This window comes from Anoplolepis gracilipes, chromosome 15 (genome assembly GCF_047496725.1).
Source record: "Anoplolepis gracilipes chromosome 15, ASM4749672v1, whole genome shotgun sequence".
Classification (NCBI taxonomy): Eukaryota; Metazoa; Arthropoda; class Insecta; order Hymenoptera; family Formicidae; genus Anoplolepis; species Anoplolepis gracilipes.
Window position 1 is genome coordinate 2,910,133 of NC_132984.1, and position 20,017 is coordinate 2,930,149.

At 31.9% G+C, this 20,017-nt stretch overlaps 4 protein-coding genes across 15 annotated transcripts; 2 read left to right on the top strand and 2 right to left on the bottom strand.

The window, feature by feature from the left end:
* Nucleotides 1-1,398: 1,398 nt before the first annotated feature.
* Nucleotides 1,399-3,720, top strand: Oxa1l (OXA1L mitochondrial inner membrane protein). Its single transcript, XM_072907166.1, has 8 exons — nt 1,399-1,566; nt 1,848-2,016; nt 2,122-2,301; nt 2,408-2,551; nt 2,640-2,725; nt 2,818-3,084; nt 3,238-3,400; nt 3,563-3,720. Exons 1-8 carry the CDS (start codon nt 1,501-1,503, stop codon nt 3,718-3,720), a joined length of 1,233 nt encoding a protein of 410 aa, XP_072763267.1. The 5' UTR covers nt 1,399-1,500.
* Nucleotides 3,497-7,458, bottom strand: LOC140673912 (transcription initiation factor TFIID subunit 6). 5 transcript variants are annotated; one of them, XM_072907163.1, is made up of 10 exons: nt 7,316-7,448; nt 7,154-7,233; nt 6,761-6,989; nt 6,247-6,565; nt 5,675-6,078; nt 5,396-5,599; nt 5,135-5,317; nt 4,768-4,981; nt 4,357-4,700; nt 3,497-4,274 (listed from the first exon to the last, which is right to left on the bottom strand). In XM_072907163.1, exons 3-10 carry the CDS (start codon nt 6,908-6,910, stop codon nt 4,179-4,181), a joined length of 1,914 nt encoding a protein of 637 aa, XP_072763264.1. In that variant the 5' UTR covers nt 6,911-6,989; nt 7,154-7,233; nt 7,316-7,448; the 3' UTR covers nt 3,497-4,178. The 5 variants fall into 5 exon arrangements, with proteins under 5 accessions (XP_072763264.1, XP_072763263.1, XP_072763266.1 ...); XM_072907162.1 differs by having other exon boundaries at nt 7,154-7,243; nt 7,316-7,445; XM_072907165.1 differs by lacking the exon at nt 7,154-7,233 and having other exon boundaries at nt 4,795-4,981; nt 7,316-7,458.
* A 486-nt stretch (nt 7,459-7,944) lies between these two features.
* Nucleotides 7,945-12,167, top strand: LOC140674162 (armadillo repeat-containing protein 3-like). Its single transcript, XM_072907541.1, is given in 14 exon segments — nt 7,945-8,108; nt 8,225-8,481; nt 8,567-8,888; nt 8,959-9,126; nt 9,220-9,432; nt 9,517-9,679; nt 9,755-9,873; nt 9,978-10,136; nt 10,221-10,459; nt 10,625-10,789; nt 10,901-11,101; nt 11,104-11,265; nt 11,456-11,759; nt 11,988-12,167. Coding segments are annotated over 14 exon segments (2,673 nt in total). The 5' UTR covers nt 7,945-8,087.
* A 181-nt stretch (nt 12,168-12,348) lies between these two features.
* Egr (TNF superfamily member 12 eiger) lies at nt 12,349-17,731 on the bottom strand. 8 transcript variants are annotated; one of them, XM_072907108.1, is made up of 8 exons: nt 17,541-17,731; nt 17,338-17,446; nt 15,425-15,901; nt 14,319-14,548; nt 13,823-14,140; nt 13,460-13,637; nt 12,975-13,331; nt 12,349-12,791 (listed from the first exon to the last, which is right to left on the bottom strand). In XM_072907108.1, the coding sequence occupies exons 3-8, from the start codon at nt 15,770-15,772 to the stop codon at nt 12,585-12,587; spliced, it is 1,638 nt and encodes a 545-aa protein (XP_072763209.1). In that variant the 5' UTR covers nt 15,773-15,901; nt 17,338-17,446; nt 17,541-17,731; the 3' UTR covers nt 12,349-12,584. The 8 variants fall into 8 exon arrangements, with proteins under 8 accessions (XP_072763209.1, XP_072763203.1, XP_072763208.1 ...); XM_072907102.1 differs by having other exon boundaries at nt 15,425-16,017; XM_072907107.1 differs by having other exon boundaries at nt 17,338-17,731.
* Nucleotides 17,732-20,017: the final 2,286 nt, after the last annotated feature.

Below are 20,017 nucleotides of genomic sequence, written 5' to 3' on the forward strand. Positions count from 1 at the left end.
TCCGAATTGGAGAGCGAAAGGGGAGAGAAGGAAGAAACGGGACTGACAGGCAGCGATGGTTAAGGAGGGTTTAAGGGAGTTTCGGGACAATGCGAATCTGTAATTATAAGCGCGCCGGTCTTGTGCTTTCGCTCCTCTTTTTTTCACGTAAAATCTCTTGCAGCCCCGTATTATCGCCTTAAATCAACAAAGCCGCTCTTCTGGTTCGAAGGTGGTACGGCAAAGGTACGGGAACGAGGAGATAGAGAGAGAGAGAAGGAGGAAGGAGGGAATAAGAGATGGGAAGGTTAAGGTTGAGAGGGAGGGAGGGAAGGGTGACCTGCAGCTACGAACAGGGCATACGAGAGGGACTTTAATAACAGGTCTCGCTTAATAACCCACGTCCCGCACAGGTCCCAAACTGAATGTCATTGCAGTAGATTCGATCATGTGACTCGGCACTTAATCGGCCAGAAGGCGTGTAATGATCGACTCTCTCTCATGCGAGATAGTATAGAACCGGAAGATTCACCGGTCCAGCGATCCAGCGAACAATCGATTTGTTCGTCGGATCTGTGATCAAGTTAATCACTCGACTTGTGATGAAGTGAATAAATTTCTGATTGTAAATTTTTGTGAGAAAGTATGTTTCGATTGAGATTTCAAATGGTATAAAATTATCAGGAGCTGCTTGGAACTGTAAGAATTAGAAGCTTCAAATAATTGGGATTTAAAATTTATCGAGTTTTAATCCAGATGACAGTAAAACGTCATTTATTTATTTTAAAATTATATCAAGGTGTGAATGTGTATTATATATATTATAATATGCGATGTTTCTGTGTTCACACATCCCCTACAGCACGATATATTATTGGAATATTGTTTTGCAAGATTTGAATACAATATTTTTGGAAGCTTGTCACAATATAGATATGTCCGCTTTCAAACTATAAGAACATTTTATTAACGTGCATCTGGTATGTATTTTGTATAAATGTTTTTTATGCACGTAAATAAAATTCTCCATTTTTTTCCAAATTATAGATTTAAAACTTTAATATTTATTTTTTTATTCAGATTAATATATATTAAAATATTATTATATTAATAATATAAATATTATAAATATGTACATTTTAATTAAATTTAAGAATTTTTTTTGAAAAAACTTACCACGTGTGTTCCACGATTCATCGATTTAATTACAAGTATTTTTAAAACTATCCAAAGCTCTTTTAATTTTTAGATAAAAAGAGATAAAGCTTCGTGGGAAAACGTGCCTATTTATATGATGTGTGCGCTGCAAACTTGACGCAATTTCGTTATAGTGTCTCCATCTAAACATAAATAGAATAAGCTAAAGGTTTTCCTGTCGATAACACTTGTCAACGAAAATCTCATTATCGATAATAATATGTACACATATACATATGTATAATGCGTTTCTAGTTTCTAATAAGAAAGGTACAAATTTTGCAGATTAATTAAAAGTTGACAGTTGAATCGAAAACCGTAAAAATGTTGACACGAGCATCCGCGATGGCTTGTCAACGAGTGCTGTTAAAAACAAATCTGATATCACAGGTAAAATATTTTGCGGCTTTTTTCAACGGTTAGGTTAGATTATTTTTCTTAAAATTTTCAAATATAGATCAAGTTGATAGTTAAGAAAATTTAATATGAGAAAATAACGTATTAATTGCATAAATTTAGAAAAAAATGTCAAATATATTGACATTTATCAAATATACGTCATCTATTAATACATTTAGAAAAGTCTGATGGTACTCCAATTTTCTGTTGATAGTTTTACAAAGTAATATTGTTCCTGAAAAAAAAATGCACTGTTTTGTTTTTTCATTTAGGAAGTGATTACGTATAGACATATCCATGTAGTCTCTCAAATAAAAAGAACTCCCAGAAGCAACTTTTTCAATCTGCATAAGAACTGCAGAATTACAGGAATCCCTTTGGTTCGTTATGCTAGTACCAATGAAACACCGATACAGAAGAGTCCGTATGATGAAATACCAGGTACTTGTAGAAAAACTGTACACTGTTTCAGAAAAGAGAGAAAGGAGAAAAAATTATGAAATTATAAAAGCTGTTCCACTTACAATTCTATTAAAATCTATATAGATGCACCAACACCAATAGGGGATATAGTGGAAAATATTGTAAAAGTGCATCCAAATGGAGAGGCAACTCTGGAGAGCATAGGATTGGCTAGTAGTTACACTCCAGTCGGACTTATACAAAAACTTATGGAATTTGTGCACATAAGTTTTGATATTCCATGGTGGACAACAATTGTCATAGGTATCTCTTATTATCTTTGTCATAAGAAGAAAATTTAGATAAAATTTAATTATATATGTAATAAAAGTTGTAACATTATTACAAATTGAATTTTAATTGTTTTCAGGTACTGTTTGTGTAAGGGTTCTTATATTTCCTTTGGTGATAAAGGCCCAGAAAAATATGATAAAATTCAGTAATCACATGCCAATGGTACAAGAACTGCAAATGAAAATGTCAGAGGCCAGGCAGTGTGGCGACCAGCTTGAAAGTATGCTGGAAAAAGTTTGCAAAGAATTTTTGTATGATTGTAAATTCACAGTAACTAACAAAAAAAATATAATTTTTTTTATAAACAGGTGCACGGTGTGCGGCAGAATTGATGAACTATATGAAAAAGAACGACATCAGTTTCTTGAAGAACTTCATAGTACCATTAGTCCAGGTGCATACAACATTTCTATGCACAACATTAATAAATCTACATAAAGAAAGAAGAAGAAGAAGAGACTTTGCTGATTGATATCAATTTTTCAGGCACCCGTGTTTCTCTCCTTCTTTCTAGCCTTGAGGGGAATGGCAAACGCGCCTGTAGAGAGTTTGAAACATGGTGGCTTTTTGTGGCTACAAGATCTAACTATACATGATCCTTATTACATAATGCCAATAATTACTTGTGTTACAATGTATATCACAATCGAAGTAGGTGCAGATGGTACTACCCTCAAGACTATGGGTATGTTTCGATATGTCCTGCGAGCTATGCCCTTTGTCATATTGCCGTTCATGATAAACTTCCCTGGTGTAAGTATAATATTATTGATATGTGTATTATATTATAGTATATTTTTTATAAAGATTAATATGAAAGTGTTCATGCATTGCCGAATATATAATTAATATATGTTTTTAAATTACACTCCCCAAAACAAGTGTATCTCTTCATATTATTTACAGGCTGTTCTAACGTATTGGGTGTCAACAAATTTCATTTCTTTGACGCAAGCCAGTTTGTTAAAAATCCCATATATTAGAAAAGCTCTCGATATGCCTATCGCCATAAAACATACTTCTCCAACGTCTGGTAGTAACAAAAAGTTCGTTGAAGAATTTCGAGAATGTCAGTATTACATTATATATCATTTATTAAAATAAGACTAATAAATTAAGAATAATTAATACTCGCGAGTATATACGTAAATAATTACAAATAATATAAAGAAAATATCATATATATTTATTTTCACAAAAGTATGTGTCGTAAACATTTTTCTCATTTTAGCTTGGACGAACCTAAAGATAACTAAGCAGATGGCTGATAGAGAAAGAGCGGATGCAGTACAATTTAATGCCGCTGGTAAGGGTCCTATAGTTAAGACATTTAAATATGATCCAACAAAACAAAATAAACAGTCAACTGTCCTTACGAAAAGTAGATAATTATAATATGTATTTGATTACACAATATGTGCAACATAATGAATAATTGTATCTATAATAAAGAAAATCGTATTTAATATAGAAACACTGTTTTTAATATTTTGCTAATAATTGCTAAATGTAGAATATTAAATTTATAATACTTCCTTGAGTGGTAAAAAATAATTGGTATTACGTAAAGTTACAACGATGATATAAAATACAATAAAAAAAAAAAATTTACAGATAAGTAAATCAAAGAAAAACATTGTTAGACTTACATAAAAAAACATACAAAAAAGCTTGTTTCAATTTGCATAAAAGTTTATTTTTTCTTTAAAAACTTCTTATCTAAAGAATCTGTGTATTAACTATGTATATATATAAGGAAGGATTTGGAAGTTCTATTTTCATATGTTTATCACTCTTATATATATATATATATATATATATATATATATATATATATATATGTACTTTCATTGAAACGAGTGCTCTTCTTCTGGACTGAGTGACCCTTCGACATTCTGCTGTGTTACAAAGACATTTTGCGTCTTTGCCGTAAGATTTGCTTGCTAAAAATATGAAAAGAATATTTATAATACATCAAAATTGAAATTTAGGTATAATATTGATGAATAAATTAATAGATCATACTTGCGTCACCGATGTATTAGTATGACTACTGGCAGACATACACACTACAACTACTTTTGTAGCGGAACTTGGTACATGTGCTTTTTGCTGACCAACATTGGTCTGTGCCAGTTTAACTTGTTGAGGTTGTTGTTGTGGTTGTTGTTGCGGTGGTTGCTGCTGCTGCTGTGCCTGTGACTGTTGCTGTTGAATCGCATTGGTATTTATATTGGAGGTAGTAGGTGTCTGTGAGCGCGACTGCAGGATAACGAATTTTTGTCCAGTGGCAGACGTTCCGCTGGCACTCCTACTTGTACCAAGCATAATTGTGCGACCGGTTTGCTGTCCAGGACTCGAACTAGCCACTACAATATAACATCATAATAATTATTTGTAAAATGTGTACTGATATCGATGACAATTTTTGTTCACCTGTTTGCACAAGTGTTTTTCCCGTACAATTTGAACCCTGTTGATTCGTTGTAAGTGTTGTAGTTGTAGTTGTGGTTGGTAGAGCAACAGGTTGCGTGCGAGCTTTCGCAACTGCAGCACACAATGCAGGACCTATGTATCCATATTCCTGTTTGTAGTCATCCACGTAATCAGGTGGCGATCGCATTGTTTTCAAAACTGGAGCAACCGATTTCTAAACAAATATTTTTTTACTCATATTTAATAAGTATGTCAATATATTTTCGCTTAATAATTCTTTTTCATTAATAAGTAATTATATTAATAATATTAAATCTTAATATATTCATTTCCAGAAAAAAAAAAAAAATATTGAAATCAATTTTACCACAAGCAGAGTTTTGATGTGTTCCGCTCCATTTTTATCCACTTTGCATAATCCTTGGCCTTCAATGCATGATTCAATACGATCGGAGATGGATTTAATTTTAGGAATAACTAAAGCTTTGATCACTTCTGAACCTAATTCACAGAGCCCTTCGATCGCTCCGTACAGAGACGCTAATGGTGTCTGCAAAAAAATCATTCTTTAGTCTTGTAAAATAGAATTAAATAATTTTTTTTTCATATCAAACTCTGTGATTGTTACCTGACTGTTCTTTGCCAATGCTTGACTAAACATACGGGTGACTCTAGTTTGTACATTATTTGTAGAGGTGTTAAAATTTTTACATATCTGTGCCATCAGTCGAGAAGCAAAGTCTCGTAATGCCCAGTGGTTATCTACATCTGGTCTCATGCACAATTGTCGAGAAACTATGCAGGTTGCAACCGATGGTATCAATTCATGAAGCTAAATATTATAATATTATTTCAATATATAAAATGAAATAATGAATCAATTTTAAAAAATAGTAAAGTCTATTACATATTTCTCCAGATAAAGACTTGGGTTATCCAGCAGTGCCTTAACCATTCGCATGAGGTAGATGAGTAGGGCGAGATGATTCTGCACCACGTTGACCCGCACACCCTCTGCGATGAAGGTGCACATACGCGCCAGCATTTCGTGCAGACCTGGATCTGCCGAGAGCGACTGAAGTGCTTCTGCTCTTCGAGCTTCATCGGATCCGACGCATGCTTCGGTTATTTCTTTGTAGTATAATTGCTGCTCCACGCTGAGCTCGTGCGTCGCCAATTGTTTGACGTGAATAGTCTCCACATTCCGTAGCTTCTGACTTTTACCACCGCCGCCTGGTTTACCAATACCAATGTTCTGATTCTTGCTGGACAGCTTAGTCGTCGGATCGACACTCTCCAGTTTCTGGACATCTGTTAAAATTAATGATATAGTTGAAAATTTGAAATATTTGCAGAAATTGTGCTGATATTCTTTAAAGTTTCTTTTGAAACGTTTTTTTCAATAATTTTAACATACATATATAAAGAGAAATAATTTTTTTTTCATAATCGCGTTCTAGATAAATAATCAGACGGAACCTTTTGATACTGGTGGTGGATTTTCAGGTATGGTAGGCTGCACTCCATCGATACACAGCCAATGAGCTCGCAATGTGATTTCCAAAGGTAGCTTAGGCCATGTTTGTCCACCAACCATAGACACAACCTCGTTAAGATCAATCTCCTTTTCCTCTACAAAATGCAACTCTCTACCACCACCTGATGCAAAGCGGAATGGTATGTGATCCTTAGCAAAAAATCCATATGTTGGTTCAATGTTTTTAATCTTCAATGCATGATCTATATCATGTGTAGTCATTCGTTGGCGTTTTCCATGCCTCATGAATTTTGCAGCGTCCTATAAAAAATAAAAAAAATTATTATTAAATTTTATATTATACATGTACATATTAACATTCTATCATGTATATATTTATATAAAATTTATGAAAAATAAAAATTGATAAAATATTGAAAATATAATTTTTAATGAATTTGAAAGAAATTAATTTTTTCTTAACAGAGATTTAAATTATACAGTATATATAATTACCTGGATTATTTCTTTCAGCCTGTAGCTAACATCCTCTGCAAGATCCTTTGCAGCTTCGTCTGGGAAATTGCCAACGCCAATACTTTCTGCTATCACTTTGATAGATTCTTGAGACAAAGTTGTCCCATAAATAGATTCACTTTCACTCATTTTGGAAACTTTTTCAGGTATCACATTCCATATATAAAGTTTTATTTTATAACCGAGTGCTTCTTAATTTTACAGTTTCCTACAAACAAATGCAGTAATGTAAGCACAAATAACACACTTTTCCTTGCCTGTTTAGACAAGTAAATAAGATATTTACACATTGATAAACAAATGTAAACAATATATATTATAATATCGATTTCACGATATTATTAGAAGAATATTGTGTAATGAATTATTTACAAAACTGTACTCGTTACAGATGAAATACCACAGATGTTTGGACAGGATAAAAAATATAAACGCAAAGCTCGTAACGACGCCTAAAATAATCTTAAATTATCTATGTCAAGCGCAGGAAATTCTTGAGAGTGAAACTACAAAAAACAGCTTTTTTATTTTTACCTTGCATCACTGGCATAATGATAATGATAATACACTTCAAAATTATTACGAGGTTAAATCAAACCACATTATATTTATTTATACAACGCACGCTGACCGCTGACGCGTACTGTTACGTTGAGCATGCCGGTTGGTCGTTGAATGGAGAATATCACCTGTGGTTATATAATGTATAGTGCGCAGTTGCATGCGAATATTTACTCGAGTCGAGGCCAATCAGGATAAAAGGAACCAACACTTCTTTGTTCTGATTGGTCAATCAAATGTCGCTCTATCAGATTAGATTTTCGAACGTAATCCAAAAAGTATCTCTTTGATATATTATATACATTATATAAATATAAAATATATATTATATTATTATATTTAATTATTATATATAATTATATTTATATTTTATTTATTCATTATCTATAATATATTATATTATAACATATTAAACATATTATTATATTTAATATAATATAATATAATTTAATATATTTTTTATTGATAATATGTTATACAAACATATTTGACCAATAGTTGACGAGCTTCAAATAGGATTTTTTCTCTAGGGATTTTTAGGAAACAAATTCTGCTATTGGACAGTGGTTGCCTTCCGATATTTCCAACATTTGAACGGCGATGATTCCAAAGAGGAAGAAGCGTGAAAGGTGAAAGAGTTTGAAATAAACATTGAAAGAATTCTCTCTCGTGAATAAATATTTTTTATCGTGTGGTTGTGTGTTAGATTAATTATCGTCCGCAAAATTTTATACTTTGCCATAATATGCAATCACAGAATTTAAAAGTAAGATTTATCATATCGTTTGGCTCGAAAGAGTCGTGTTTCTTGTACATACATACAAGTTTTGTATACCTATCGCTCTTTTATTGAAATAAAATCTTGTATAATATTTATGTCAGAACGACAAAGGTGAACGAGAGAAAGATGAGAAAGAGGTGGAATCCAGACCATTTCATTTATCTCTTTCCGAGGCTAAAGATGCAGAATCAACAATATTATTATTACAATCTAAGGAAAAAACTACTCTATTGAAGGCTATAGAGATTTTGTCAAAATATGCTAGTAAATCGAAGGATAACGTGAAGATACTTTTCCATCTTGGCATCGTGAATAATGTTTTTCCTATTATTGAACACGAAGATTTATTTATTCGAAGGTTTGTGCTATATATATATATAATATACAAAAGATAAAAAATTTTTTCACTGTATTTATATCATATAATTATATGTATGTTGTAGATTTGCTACAAAATTACTGATAGAAATGATAGCGATACCAGATGTGACAACTTATTTCATTGAGTCTAATTATTTATTACATTTTGCGAAGCTATTAACAAGTGAAGAAGATATCTTCATGCAAGAATATTTTTCTGTGATACTTGCAAGGTTGTCCAAAAATCCATATGCTACTGCTCTTTTGGCAAAACATTGTTTAAACATGAACTTTCTTTTTGACGGGATACAATCGTCAGATCCAGATGTAAAGAAGAATAATATAGAGATTTTATATAATTTAATGCAAGATCCTGTAGCTGCGTGTATAATTTTGAAAACTCAGGTTTGTTACAATTATAACAGAAAGCTTAAAATTTATTCAATTTAAATTTTTTATTTTTTATTGTTATTAGAAATTTGATTTTCCTCTGTTGTATCAACACTTTAAATCAGCATATCCAGAGATTCAATGTCTTGCATTAAATGTAGTTGCTAGTATAATTGAGAGGAATAAAGATGAAGATGTACAATCTTTATTCCATGAGACAAATGGAGTTGAAGCAGTATTAAATTTTTTGAAAGTAAGAAACTCTTGCTTCTACGAATAATTTTAGTATATCTGCGCTAATAATTTTTTTATTTTAAATTATTTTAATGTTACTTATATTATACAGAATAATGAGTGGAACAATTTACATATTAAAGCTTTGAGAATACTACATTTTGCTGCTGAGAATCCAGTTATTGTGGATAAACTTATTGAAATTGGAAGTATTCCACAAATATTAAATTATGTAGATCATATAACAACTCCAAAACTTTTTGTAGAAGCATTTGGAATTATTGTACATATTGCAAACACTTTGAATGGAAGAAAAGTAACTTTATAATAATACTTAAATTTTAAAATAAAATGTGAGAGAAAAAGTTGTACTTAATTTTTTATGTGATTTATATAACATCCTTAATAGGTTTTATATTCATATGAGATTATTGAACATTTAATAGACGCGTTACAACGATGGACGCAACCTGATGTTGCTGAGATTGTTTGTTATGGAATTGGGAAAATGACACTTTTTAATCCTGCTGCAAAGGATATTGTAAACAGGGAACTTGTTAAAATTATTTTAGGTTACATAATTAATATAATTAAAGACTTTATAATTACATAAAGCTAGAGACTAGAAAAAAATAATACTGTTCCAGATTTATTGAAAAAAGAGGATTTGCAGTGGTCCACAAAACACGCTGCAGGTTTTGCACTTAAGCAATTGTTGATGAGTAATATTAGAAATTCTCATATTTTTTTAGATATTCATGGACAAGTAATTATATTATAAATTCATGTTTCATATGTTCTTATTTATACTCACTTGAAAATAAAATACATAATTTTTCTGATTATATAAATAAAAATCTTGGCTTCTAGGATTATCTATTGCAATTGATAAAACAATTTGTAGAACAAGTTCCTATAGAAACTTGTATTATTTTTCTTGAAGCTTTGCTTGCCATAGCAAGCTATCCAAAGCATAGGGATATTCTGATTAATCTTGACACTTTTGACACAATTTACTTACTTTTAGAGGTATATAAAATAACAATTATTATATACATTATACACTCTAATTTCTGAAGCTAATGCACATTTGATAAAAAATATTTTTTTTAGTCGGTTTTTCCATTTCTTGATGAATTAAAAATCTCTTGTTGCAATCTACTTTCTGTGCTATGCTTAGAAAAGAGTGGGCGACATTATTTTATAAAAGCGAATGGACCTCAAAGATTGTATTCTTTTATTACTGATACACATTCAATCTCAGTAAGAAACTCTGCGATACAACTTGTACAGGCAATTTCTACAGATTTAATTGTAGCAAATTCATTTATAGAAAACAATTACCTTTCATAGTAAGTTTAATGCTTTTTTTGACAATTTTATGGCGTTTTTTAAAGGAGAAAAGTCTTTATTTATAAGGGATATATGCTATTGAATTTTTTTAAACATATTTAACATTAAAATTACTACGAATCTGTCGCATTTTTGTGATTTCGTAATATCATATAATTTTGCAGCATGTTAAATAATCCTTCTACTTCGAGAGTGATTCCTTCATGGGACACTTGCATAGAGACGGTTTTTAAGTCGCATTTGCCAATCAAATTTGCTCTTACGGGACGCCTATCTTTACATGATCTTACTCAGGATGGATTTTATGTTTTACGAAGGAATATATGTCCGTATGTAAATTTCTACTATTGCAAATGATTGTCAAGTTTTTACTGCAAATTGTATTTATTAATTAGATTGACAATTTTATAATTATTCATATTGTTACACTATTTTTTCAGATTTCCAATATTGGATGATATCTTTCGATTAAAATATTGTCCATTGGAGCCTATTTATGTAGTAAATTGTATACAATCATCAACTTTATCGAATATTTTGCAGACAGCTTTCAAAGGTCATGAGATGTTACATAATGTAAAATTAAATCATGATTCTAATAATAGCAATGGAACATATCTCATATTAAATAATGTGTCATAGAAATCAGACATTTTAAAAATAAATATTTAAAAGGGATATTTTTATTTGTAGAAAATATAAATATGTTCGAATCAAAATTCGGACGTTTACAATGCGATCCACATTTTACTGAATATGTGGAACTCTTTAAATCTATGGTTTTAGCAATGGAATTAAAAAGAATGTTAGTAAAGTTTACAAAAATTATTGTTTTTGAAATTATATATATATATATATATATATATTATACATTATATAGGGTGATTTATTTCAATCTTAACATCTTCCATATTTTTTGTCTGTTAAGATTAAAATGAATCATAAAATTTACTAGTTACACATAATAAAAACGAATTTTTTTATACATATTACAGAAATGCGTCCGATATAGATAAGTCGAACATCCGGTACGTTCCTTTACGTGCAAGAATGTTAGCTCAGTTTGTGGCGCGTCAAATGTCCGGTTTCGATTCGACGAATAATTGCATCGACCATCAGCTTGAAGTTCATTTGAAAAAAATTAAAGAACGCTTAGAAACGAGCGTGATTCCGCTCGGGCAACTTCGCGTAGGCTCTTATCTCGAACGAGCTTTGCTCTTCAAGGCGATAGCCGATAGAATATGCCTTCCAGCAGCTCTCGTACGTGGGGAGTACGGTATATCATGGATCGAAATAGCAGTACCTCAAGTAATATTCACTTATCACTTGTATGTACTCTATAAATATGTATTTTTAACAAATTGCTTTTTAATAAAATATCTTGCACAGATAGGAGATTCGAATGAAGAAAAATTATTTAGCGTTTATTTAGATGAAAACGATGCATGTTCTGAGGAAATAGTTGCGCCTGTTTCTCCCGGATTGTTAGACAAATCAAATTTTCCCACACATCTCAACGAACATAAGATTGAAAAATTATCTGCTCCAAAAGATTTTCAATCAATAGTTTATCCAAGCAAACTTATAAAACCGAATTTTATCGTTGATTTGATGGACACACCGGGAGACTTGATACCGATCGGAAGCCTTCGCGCAAAATTATACTGCACTAAAAAGATGACTTACAATAAAATATGTTGCCATTAAAAATTGATTTGCATTATTACAAAAGAAAAGTTCTTGTACAAATAATTTTATTATTTTAATAATACATTTTTTCTTGATTTTTAAATATATACATATGTATATATTATTATTTCTTTTACAAATATGCTTGTGTTTGCACACATTCTATATACTAATAAAATATTTAAAGATTCTCTTTATGTAAACGAAAGTAACGTGCAGCGCGTAATAATCAAAATATATAAAAAAATCCTATAGCAATAATAATGTAATCTCTTTACAAAAGAAAGTTATCAATAATATAGTTCACGCAAGAGTAGAAAGATTATATTATATTACATTAGATAGAAATGGCTAACTTAAAGCACCCTTATAAGAATAATTACAAATCGCTTATTATTTTTTTTAACATTGCCGACAATTTTAATGTGCTTTAACTTAATGATGCGTTAATTGTTGTGGTTGTTTCTGCTGCTGTCTCAATTCACCGAGTTTCACTAAGCCAAAGAAACTTTTATCAGGTTGAAAGAGAGTATACCTTGCTGAACCAATATCTTTCAAGACTAGGTGATCACCTGCCTGCAGAACAGTCACTTGGGCTGAAAAACACGAGCGGCTTTTGTGTCCCATGCCTGGACTGTACACCTGAAAAGGGCATTATTTTATCAGTATATACATGTATTTATGTATTATATATTTCTATTTTTTATTACATCTCTTTGTAATTTTATACAACTTTTTAATAATATCCTTCGTCAATCAATTTTTTATTGTACTAATATTTCTTTTCTGAGGAATATGATAATCGTTTATTCCTTCAATTCTTACCATGCATTGCAGAATAGATCTGCCGTTGACCAGGAGGCGAAAACCGTTCTCGTCGTGCTCGTCCAGATAGTGAACCTGCGCGTATGCCAGATACAATCCTGGTTCGTGGACAGTAAATTTACCGTCAGTGGCGAGGGTAAAGTGCCTGTTCATATCGAGATCGGCCACCCAATCGCTCGGTCGCCATGCCTTGAAGATGCCGTTGTTGTGCCGCGCTCTCCCGTTGCCGGTGTGCTCGTCCTCGGTCGTGAAGAGCGCACTATCCGCACCGTAGTGAATGGCGAAAACCTGCCGTGGTGCACGTAAATGTCTTCGCGTCAGTCTTCGGCGTAATTCCTTTTTGGCCACTTTGAAATTCTAATTCAATCACAACGGCTTTATGTGTTGTCACTTGACTATTTTAAGAGCTTTTATAATACTTGACTCTCCATAGACTTTGCAGTTACCTCGGCACCGACGACTGTATATTATATATAGGTACCTACCTGAACGAATTTGGCTTCTTCGATACGCGCGTCCCGCCAATTGACTCTTTCATCGCTACTTACAGTCTCTGAGTTTTCACTTATGCGAGGCTGAGTAATTGCCTCGCTTAATTGGTCATCGCGTACCAGAGGAAGTGTCTCCAAACGCGCGTGGGTGTAAAACTTCTTCGGGGAATATCTGTCTCGAAAGATAATTGATTTAATTTGTGTTATTTAATGTAATTTTAACTATTGTCATTATTTATTACGAAATTTAATTCTTAATATCAGGGCGAAAGAAGTCTAAAAATTTTTACATTCTCTATCTGTACAATCGCTCTACGTTTATATATCAGCTGATTAATAAAGATGCTGACAACTTACAAAGTCATCTGTTCCGGAAGTGCGTGTATTTCAGTATTATTAATGTGGCTTTCGTCGCTTGTATAAGAACGAGTTTTGGACTCTCTTTGGATAGCTTTATTGTTAGGATATCGTCTAGCACGATGATAATTCGACGTATTCATCAAAAAGTCATCGGCTGTCGTGTGGTCGCTCACAGATCGTTTTAATTTGACACTTTCTCTAATATATCCTGTGTCTCTTGTGGTAATGTCGCTTTTATGCTCTGTGCTGTTTGCATCTCCAATTTTTGCTTGATTTAATGACGTATGTTCCTCTAGACGTTCTCGTTCAATATTTCTATATATTAATAAGTATACAATTTAATTAATGATGCGCTAGAGTTTTTTTTTTTTTTTTTGTATAAATATGTGAATCTATAAATTTTTAAAAACACTACCATGTATTAACTCTGTCAACTCTATCATTTATTAACTTGTTTTATTACAAAAGAAATATATATTGTAGCATATCTCACTTGTCATTTTCTTGTTTGTTTTCAACAATAGCTTTATGAGAATCCGTGGACGTAGGTGCCGATGTGGTAGTAGTTAGAAAGCCCAATGGCTTGGAGCCATAAGTCAAAAAAGTACGAGAATTATCGGGAGAGTCATGTGATGCGGAACTGTCGTCGTCGTAATTAGAGTCGTAATCAGCGTTATCAATGTCCGCTTCATCTGGATCATTATCTTCGCTCGACTCGTACAACTGTAATTATGGATTTTGCAAATAAAGTAATATGTTTCTTATAGAATTATGCGAATAATTGATATTTCTATATGAATCATTCTGTATGTAACGGAAATTTTTTCGTTTAGCGATATAATTATAGGCTTTGTAATAGACAATTGTGGCATGATTTCCTTTTGAATAACAATCGAAATAATTGATGCATCTAAAAGCAGCATGAACTATTATATATTCTCAGTAACAGGGAATTCTGCTGATAATAGAAAATCTGCTGTTGAAAAATAGCTTCAATCACGCAAATTTCCCTATAATTTTTACAGTTCAATGTATTTATATATGCTAAAATTTTTTATTTCAATAGCGTGATAAGTTGAATCGAACATTAAATATTAAATATGCAATAACTGATTAATAAATCGATTCTCTCATTTACACGCTAATTTTTATATACATATTTCAATTCATTGGATTGATTCAGTTTGCAACAGAAGTGTATCTTTAAAACTATATAGCAAGTCGTTTTTTTTTATATGAACAAAATTGTTTTCTAAGAGCCTAATAATTAAGATTTTGACGTTTTCGAGACATTAAAGCGGCAGAAAGTTACAATAAATCTCTAGTGTTTTGTTGATTTTCGTTCAATTTTATTTAAACATAAGGTTATCGTTCCAAAAATGAATCACACTAGGGTCAAAGATAAATCGTGAATTGTAGATATATAAAAATGATTTTATTATTAAAGCTCGAACTGCAAACAGAAGAGAATGCAGGTAGCAAAAATAGTCATTTGAAAAGTAGCTGAGAAATGTAATTTATTTCTTAACGTTTCATGAAAAAGTCCAAGACTCCAAAAGTCGTAGACTCTTAATTTATATTTGTTACAGGTATACTTACTTCTTTGAAAGCCTTTATCTCATTAATGTAATCCAACTCGAGAAACCGCTTCAAGCCGTCGACGTCCCTCTTCAGCTGCTCGATTTCGCGCGCGTTTGAGCTCAGCTTCCAGCTTACGACACCGAGGCAAAAAATGGAGACGACGAGGGCGGACACACTCAGGATCATGTTCCTGCTCGGTCTTTGTCGGGATCTGTTGAATCCTTGCTCGAGATCGGAGTGCGAGACGCTCAAGTTTTCCCGCGAGAAATTCAGGAAGGAGCGGGTTTCCTCTTTCACGTTGCTCATCAGCCTCTGCTTCATCCTTGCCGCCTTGCTGATGTCTTCTTCCGGTAGCATCGTTGTCATCGCGGAAGTCGGCCTGTTCGGCAAGATTATCGCTTCGTCTGACTTTGTAAATTCGACGCAAGGATTTACATGTTCGTATGCGTCTTCGTAATTTGACAGAACGATCGGGCGTCCAGAGCACAATTCATCCTGCATCGATGTTACGTCAGATCATTTTCACTAAGCAGAAACTACATGCGTTGCCGCGAATCTTTTGCTTTCCAAGCGGAATAATTCACTACACGCAATGGGGTGTGTTTTTTTTTCTATTAAACATTTCATATATTTAATACAATTTATCGAATATAATAATTAATATAACACCGGAGAAAATATGTCTGCGCAGCCTTGGTTCGATTAAATAATAATCAAATTTCTATTACGGAATTGGATGACACAAGAAGAAGATATCTCTATTCTTAGTTATTGAAAACGTCACGGACAAACACTGTAATCGTTGTGTAATAGGAATGAAATCAATACAACGTTATCTCGACGCGATGTACTTATATATATTAAACATTGAGGTAAATATCATCTTTTCTCTCTTTTATTTTCGTATTCGAATAACTGTACTTTTTCGTGTGAAATAATCGTGCGGAAAATGCTCGTTTTTATCAGGATATTAAAAACTGACATTTCCGTAAAAGATATATTTGATAAGTGAAATACCGGAAGAGAAATTTATGAAAAACTTTGCGCACTCGCGTGGAATAGACGCGGCCCACCTGATCGTACATTTTCGAAAATTTACGATGTACGAAGGCGTTAAATATCCCGCACCGGTCCTATCCCGCTTTAAAACCTGTCCGGCGAGTTTTTCCCCCCCCCCCCTCCCTAAAAGTAGAGAGAACTACAAGAGGACCTCCTCTATTCTCTCCCTCTTTTATATCCCGTCATTTTTCCGCACTCTTCTCGTCCTACGGCAAGAGCGGAGATACAAAAGGCGTGAATAGATTATATTTTATATCGAAATAAAAATTAGAAGAGAATTGAAGAGAAAAATGTCCTGATCTAATTCAAAAGCTTTTCAGATGTATAAAGTTATCTTAGAAAGGTGCAAAAAATTAATGACGTTTAACGGTAAAAAAATGCACATTTTTTTAATCGAAATTTTCATATTTATATATCTTTATCACTGTGTCTAAAATGGTATCAGGCAAGAGGGCTGATTATCAATTACCCGGAAAGCAACAAAGATCTCGAGTTCGATTCCTGATTCAGCCACTCGTGCCTCACATGCTTTTCAAGTCCGCGAAAATATTGTTGACAAACAATTCTGAAAGATGTGAATGCCTTATACACAGTATGACAGCTGCACGAGTGAAAGATGTTATATTGTTAATAGCATGTCTGAAGCGGTGCCACTCTTATTATTATACAAAATACATTACGTGAAACTATATTTTTCAACGCTCTCTATATAATGACTTCTATAATAAAAGTATATAATGCATAATTATAAAAAAAATATTAAGCCGCTGTATGGTGCATGCAATGTACTTCGTATTTTCTGTTTTAGTTTCTATAGATTTTTGACTTGTCAAAAAATAAAATCCTTCAATTTTGAAGGAGACAAACTTTACCTTTTTATTATTTAAATCTTGCTTTATATAATTTGGGACGCAGTTTTTATGTTATCATGGATATATTATTTTATTAATTTAAATATTCAACTTCAATCCACTTCAACATCTATTAATTAAAACGATTCAGCATTATTCATTTAACGAATATATATATTCTCTATCTCTAAAATGCACTTTTTTAAATAAATTTTGATTATTACATTATTTTATATGTATTGTAAAAACCACATAAATAACAAAATTAATTTAATTCACGGAACAGCCATATGTTAGAACGTTCTGATTTTTATCACTGATTATTAACGTTTCTAGAGCATTCACACACGAGACTTAGGAAACGCGAGCAGTTGACTATGCACATCCGTCGCCTACGATGGGTACAAGTATACTGGAGAACAGAATGAAGCACATCCGCGTTTATCACTGCGGCGCTTTCGGCACTTGTCAAACAGTACGGTATATTGTACTATCGCGCTATCAAATTTAAAAATTAACTTTATATTTTAATTTAAAAAGAAACTGATTTTTTAAAAATATAATAATCGTTATATGATAATATTTAAAGAACGTTTATCGTGCAAAGAAAAATCTTTTCACTAAAAGTACACTACAAGCTATTGTCAAATTGCAAATTTAATAAATGAATATATAAAATGATATTTAAAGAGATTAATGAAAGATGGAAATAAAGAAAAGGAAGAACGTAAGGAAACGCGCAAAAAGAATGAGTCAAATAACTACACAAGATGAAAAAGATAATCGCAATGAGACGATTGCAATTCAGAACTTTACACTGACCACGTTTGCAAGCCTCTAATTACGCTTATTTTGCTCTTCGAGTTGATAACGAAGAAACTATGCGCAACTGTGAATATATACACATATAATCCCATGATCGGTTCTGCAGTTACATTTTGTAACATGTTTGATATAGTGAGATTACATATAATTTCAATCAAATGAATTACTTGTTGATCTCTCCGACTTTGTAGATCTATTTATTTTCAATACATTCATATATTAAATACTTTAATAAAATTAAATTTATCCATCAGTCTAGAATTTATAGATATTAAAATCTAGAAACCCAACATTATTTAAATGTCAAAAGTAAAGCTTAAGGTAAAGATAATTTGAAAATATTTTAAGAAGAATATCTATGAAAGATAACAGAAGAATAAGAATGATAAATATTAATATTAATTTTTTTATTTACGTTTCTTCGAATTTATCTTTCAAACAAGTCATCTTAAACTTTATGATTTTATAAATTATATTTTATTAATTGTTTAGCTGATCAATTTGTAAAATAGATATTCGTTATCTGTGATTTTTTCATCTTGATTAATGGCTCATACCGTAGAAGCGTAAATAAATAACCACCAATTATCAGGTTCTTTCTTTCTTTTTTCCTCTTTCATTCGTTGTGACATCACAATAATCGACGATAAAATTCCACGAAGAAGGATCCTTTCCTAGAATATATATACGGCTGTTTGTCTCGCACGAAGTGTGTATTGTATTGAGAAATTAAATAATTTAATCATGAGATCACGCACACATACACAGAGACGTCTGCGTTTAAAACTAGCCGCGCTTTACCGAGATAAAGTAAGTGAAGCGATAAAATAAAAGCTTCCCAGAATTAATTACAGTTAATCTCGAAATGCACGATTCTCTTTTTTTATTATCGTTAATGTTATATTGCAAATATACGCTTTTGTTATTATTATTGTTTTTATATGTATATGTTATTATGTGTGCTAATCTCTCAATTAATGTATTAAACATTTCTATTAATCACATTATATAATCATATTTGCAGATTAAATAATATTTGCATAATTGGACACATTTGGTTAAACAATATTTCGGTGCAAAAATGGTAATTGAGTGAATCGCGAACGCGAAATATATGTTTGAGTGATATCAAGTTGGAAATCCCATGACTAACAGTCCGGTAGTAATTTAATATAAACGTGCAGTAGTAACAAAGATAATTACATCAATTGTCGTATCATCCAAGCTTGCTCAGGTATGTCTCTGCAAATACCGAACAATGCATTTTTTTGCATGTAAAATATACATATAATAATATGTTAAAAATGCATATATATATATATATATATATATATATATATATATATATATATATATATTATTACGCGAATATGTAATTAAAAGTATTATCGAGTTCTTTGTTTTTTTAAGCCCTGCTTGTTCCTAATTCTACGCGTTCTATGACGTATGCGATATCCGATTTAATACGACTTAGGACATCGTATGATGACTAATTAATATCTTTAATTGCAGAATTTTTCTTAGCATGGCATTAATAACAAGACTTACGTGAGTGCTCGGGACTTTAAGTACAAGAACGTGATAAAATGTCTCTTTGTAGAATAAGCTACGATGAACCTTACCGCGCTGATAATGACCCATAGAGCATACGTAATTCAAAAGGCATTAAAAAAAATAGTTATCCGCTCCTGAAGATATCAAATATCTTATCGCCCAGATATCTCTTTAGGATGTCTTCTTTAAATATTTTTTGGATATACATGCTATATATAGATGTACTGCGATAACGCATTAAAGTTGCTATCGGTAATTAAAAAAATTTTTGTATCTTCCTTGTTCTAAGCTTTAAAAAGGAACATTGTTTTGTTTCCTAAAA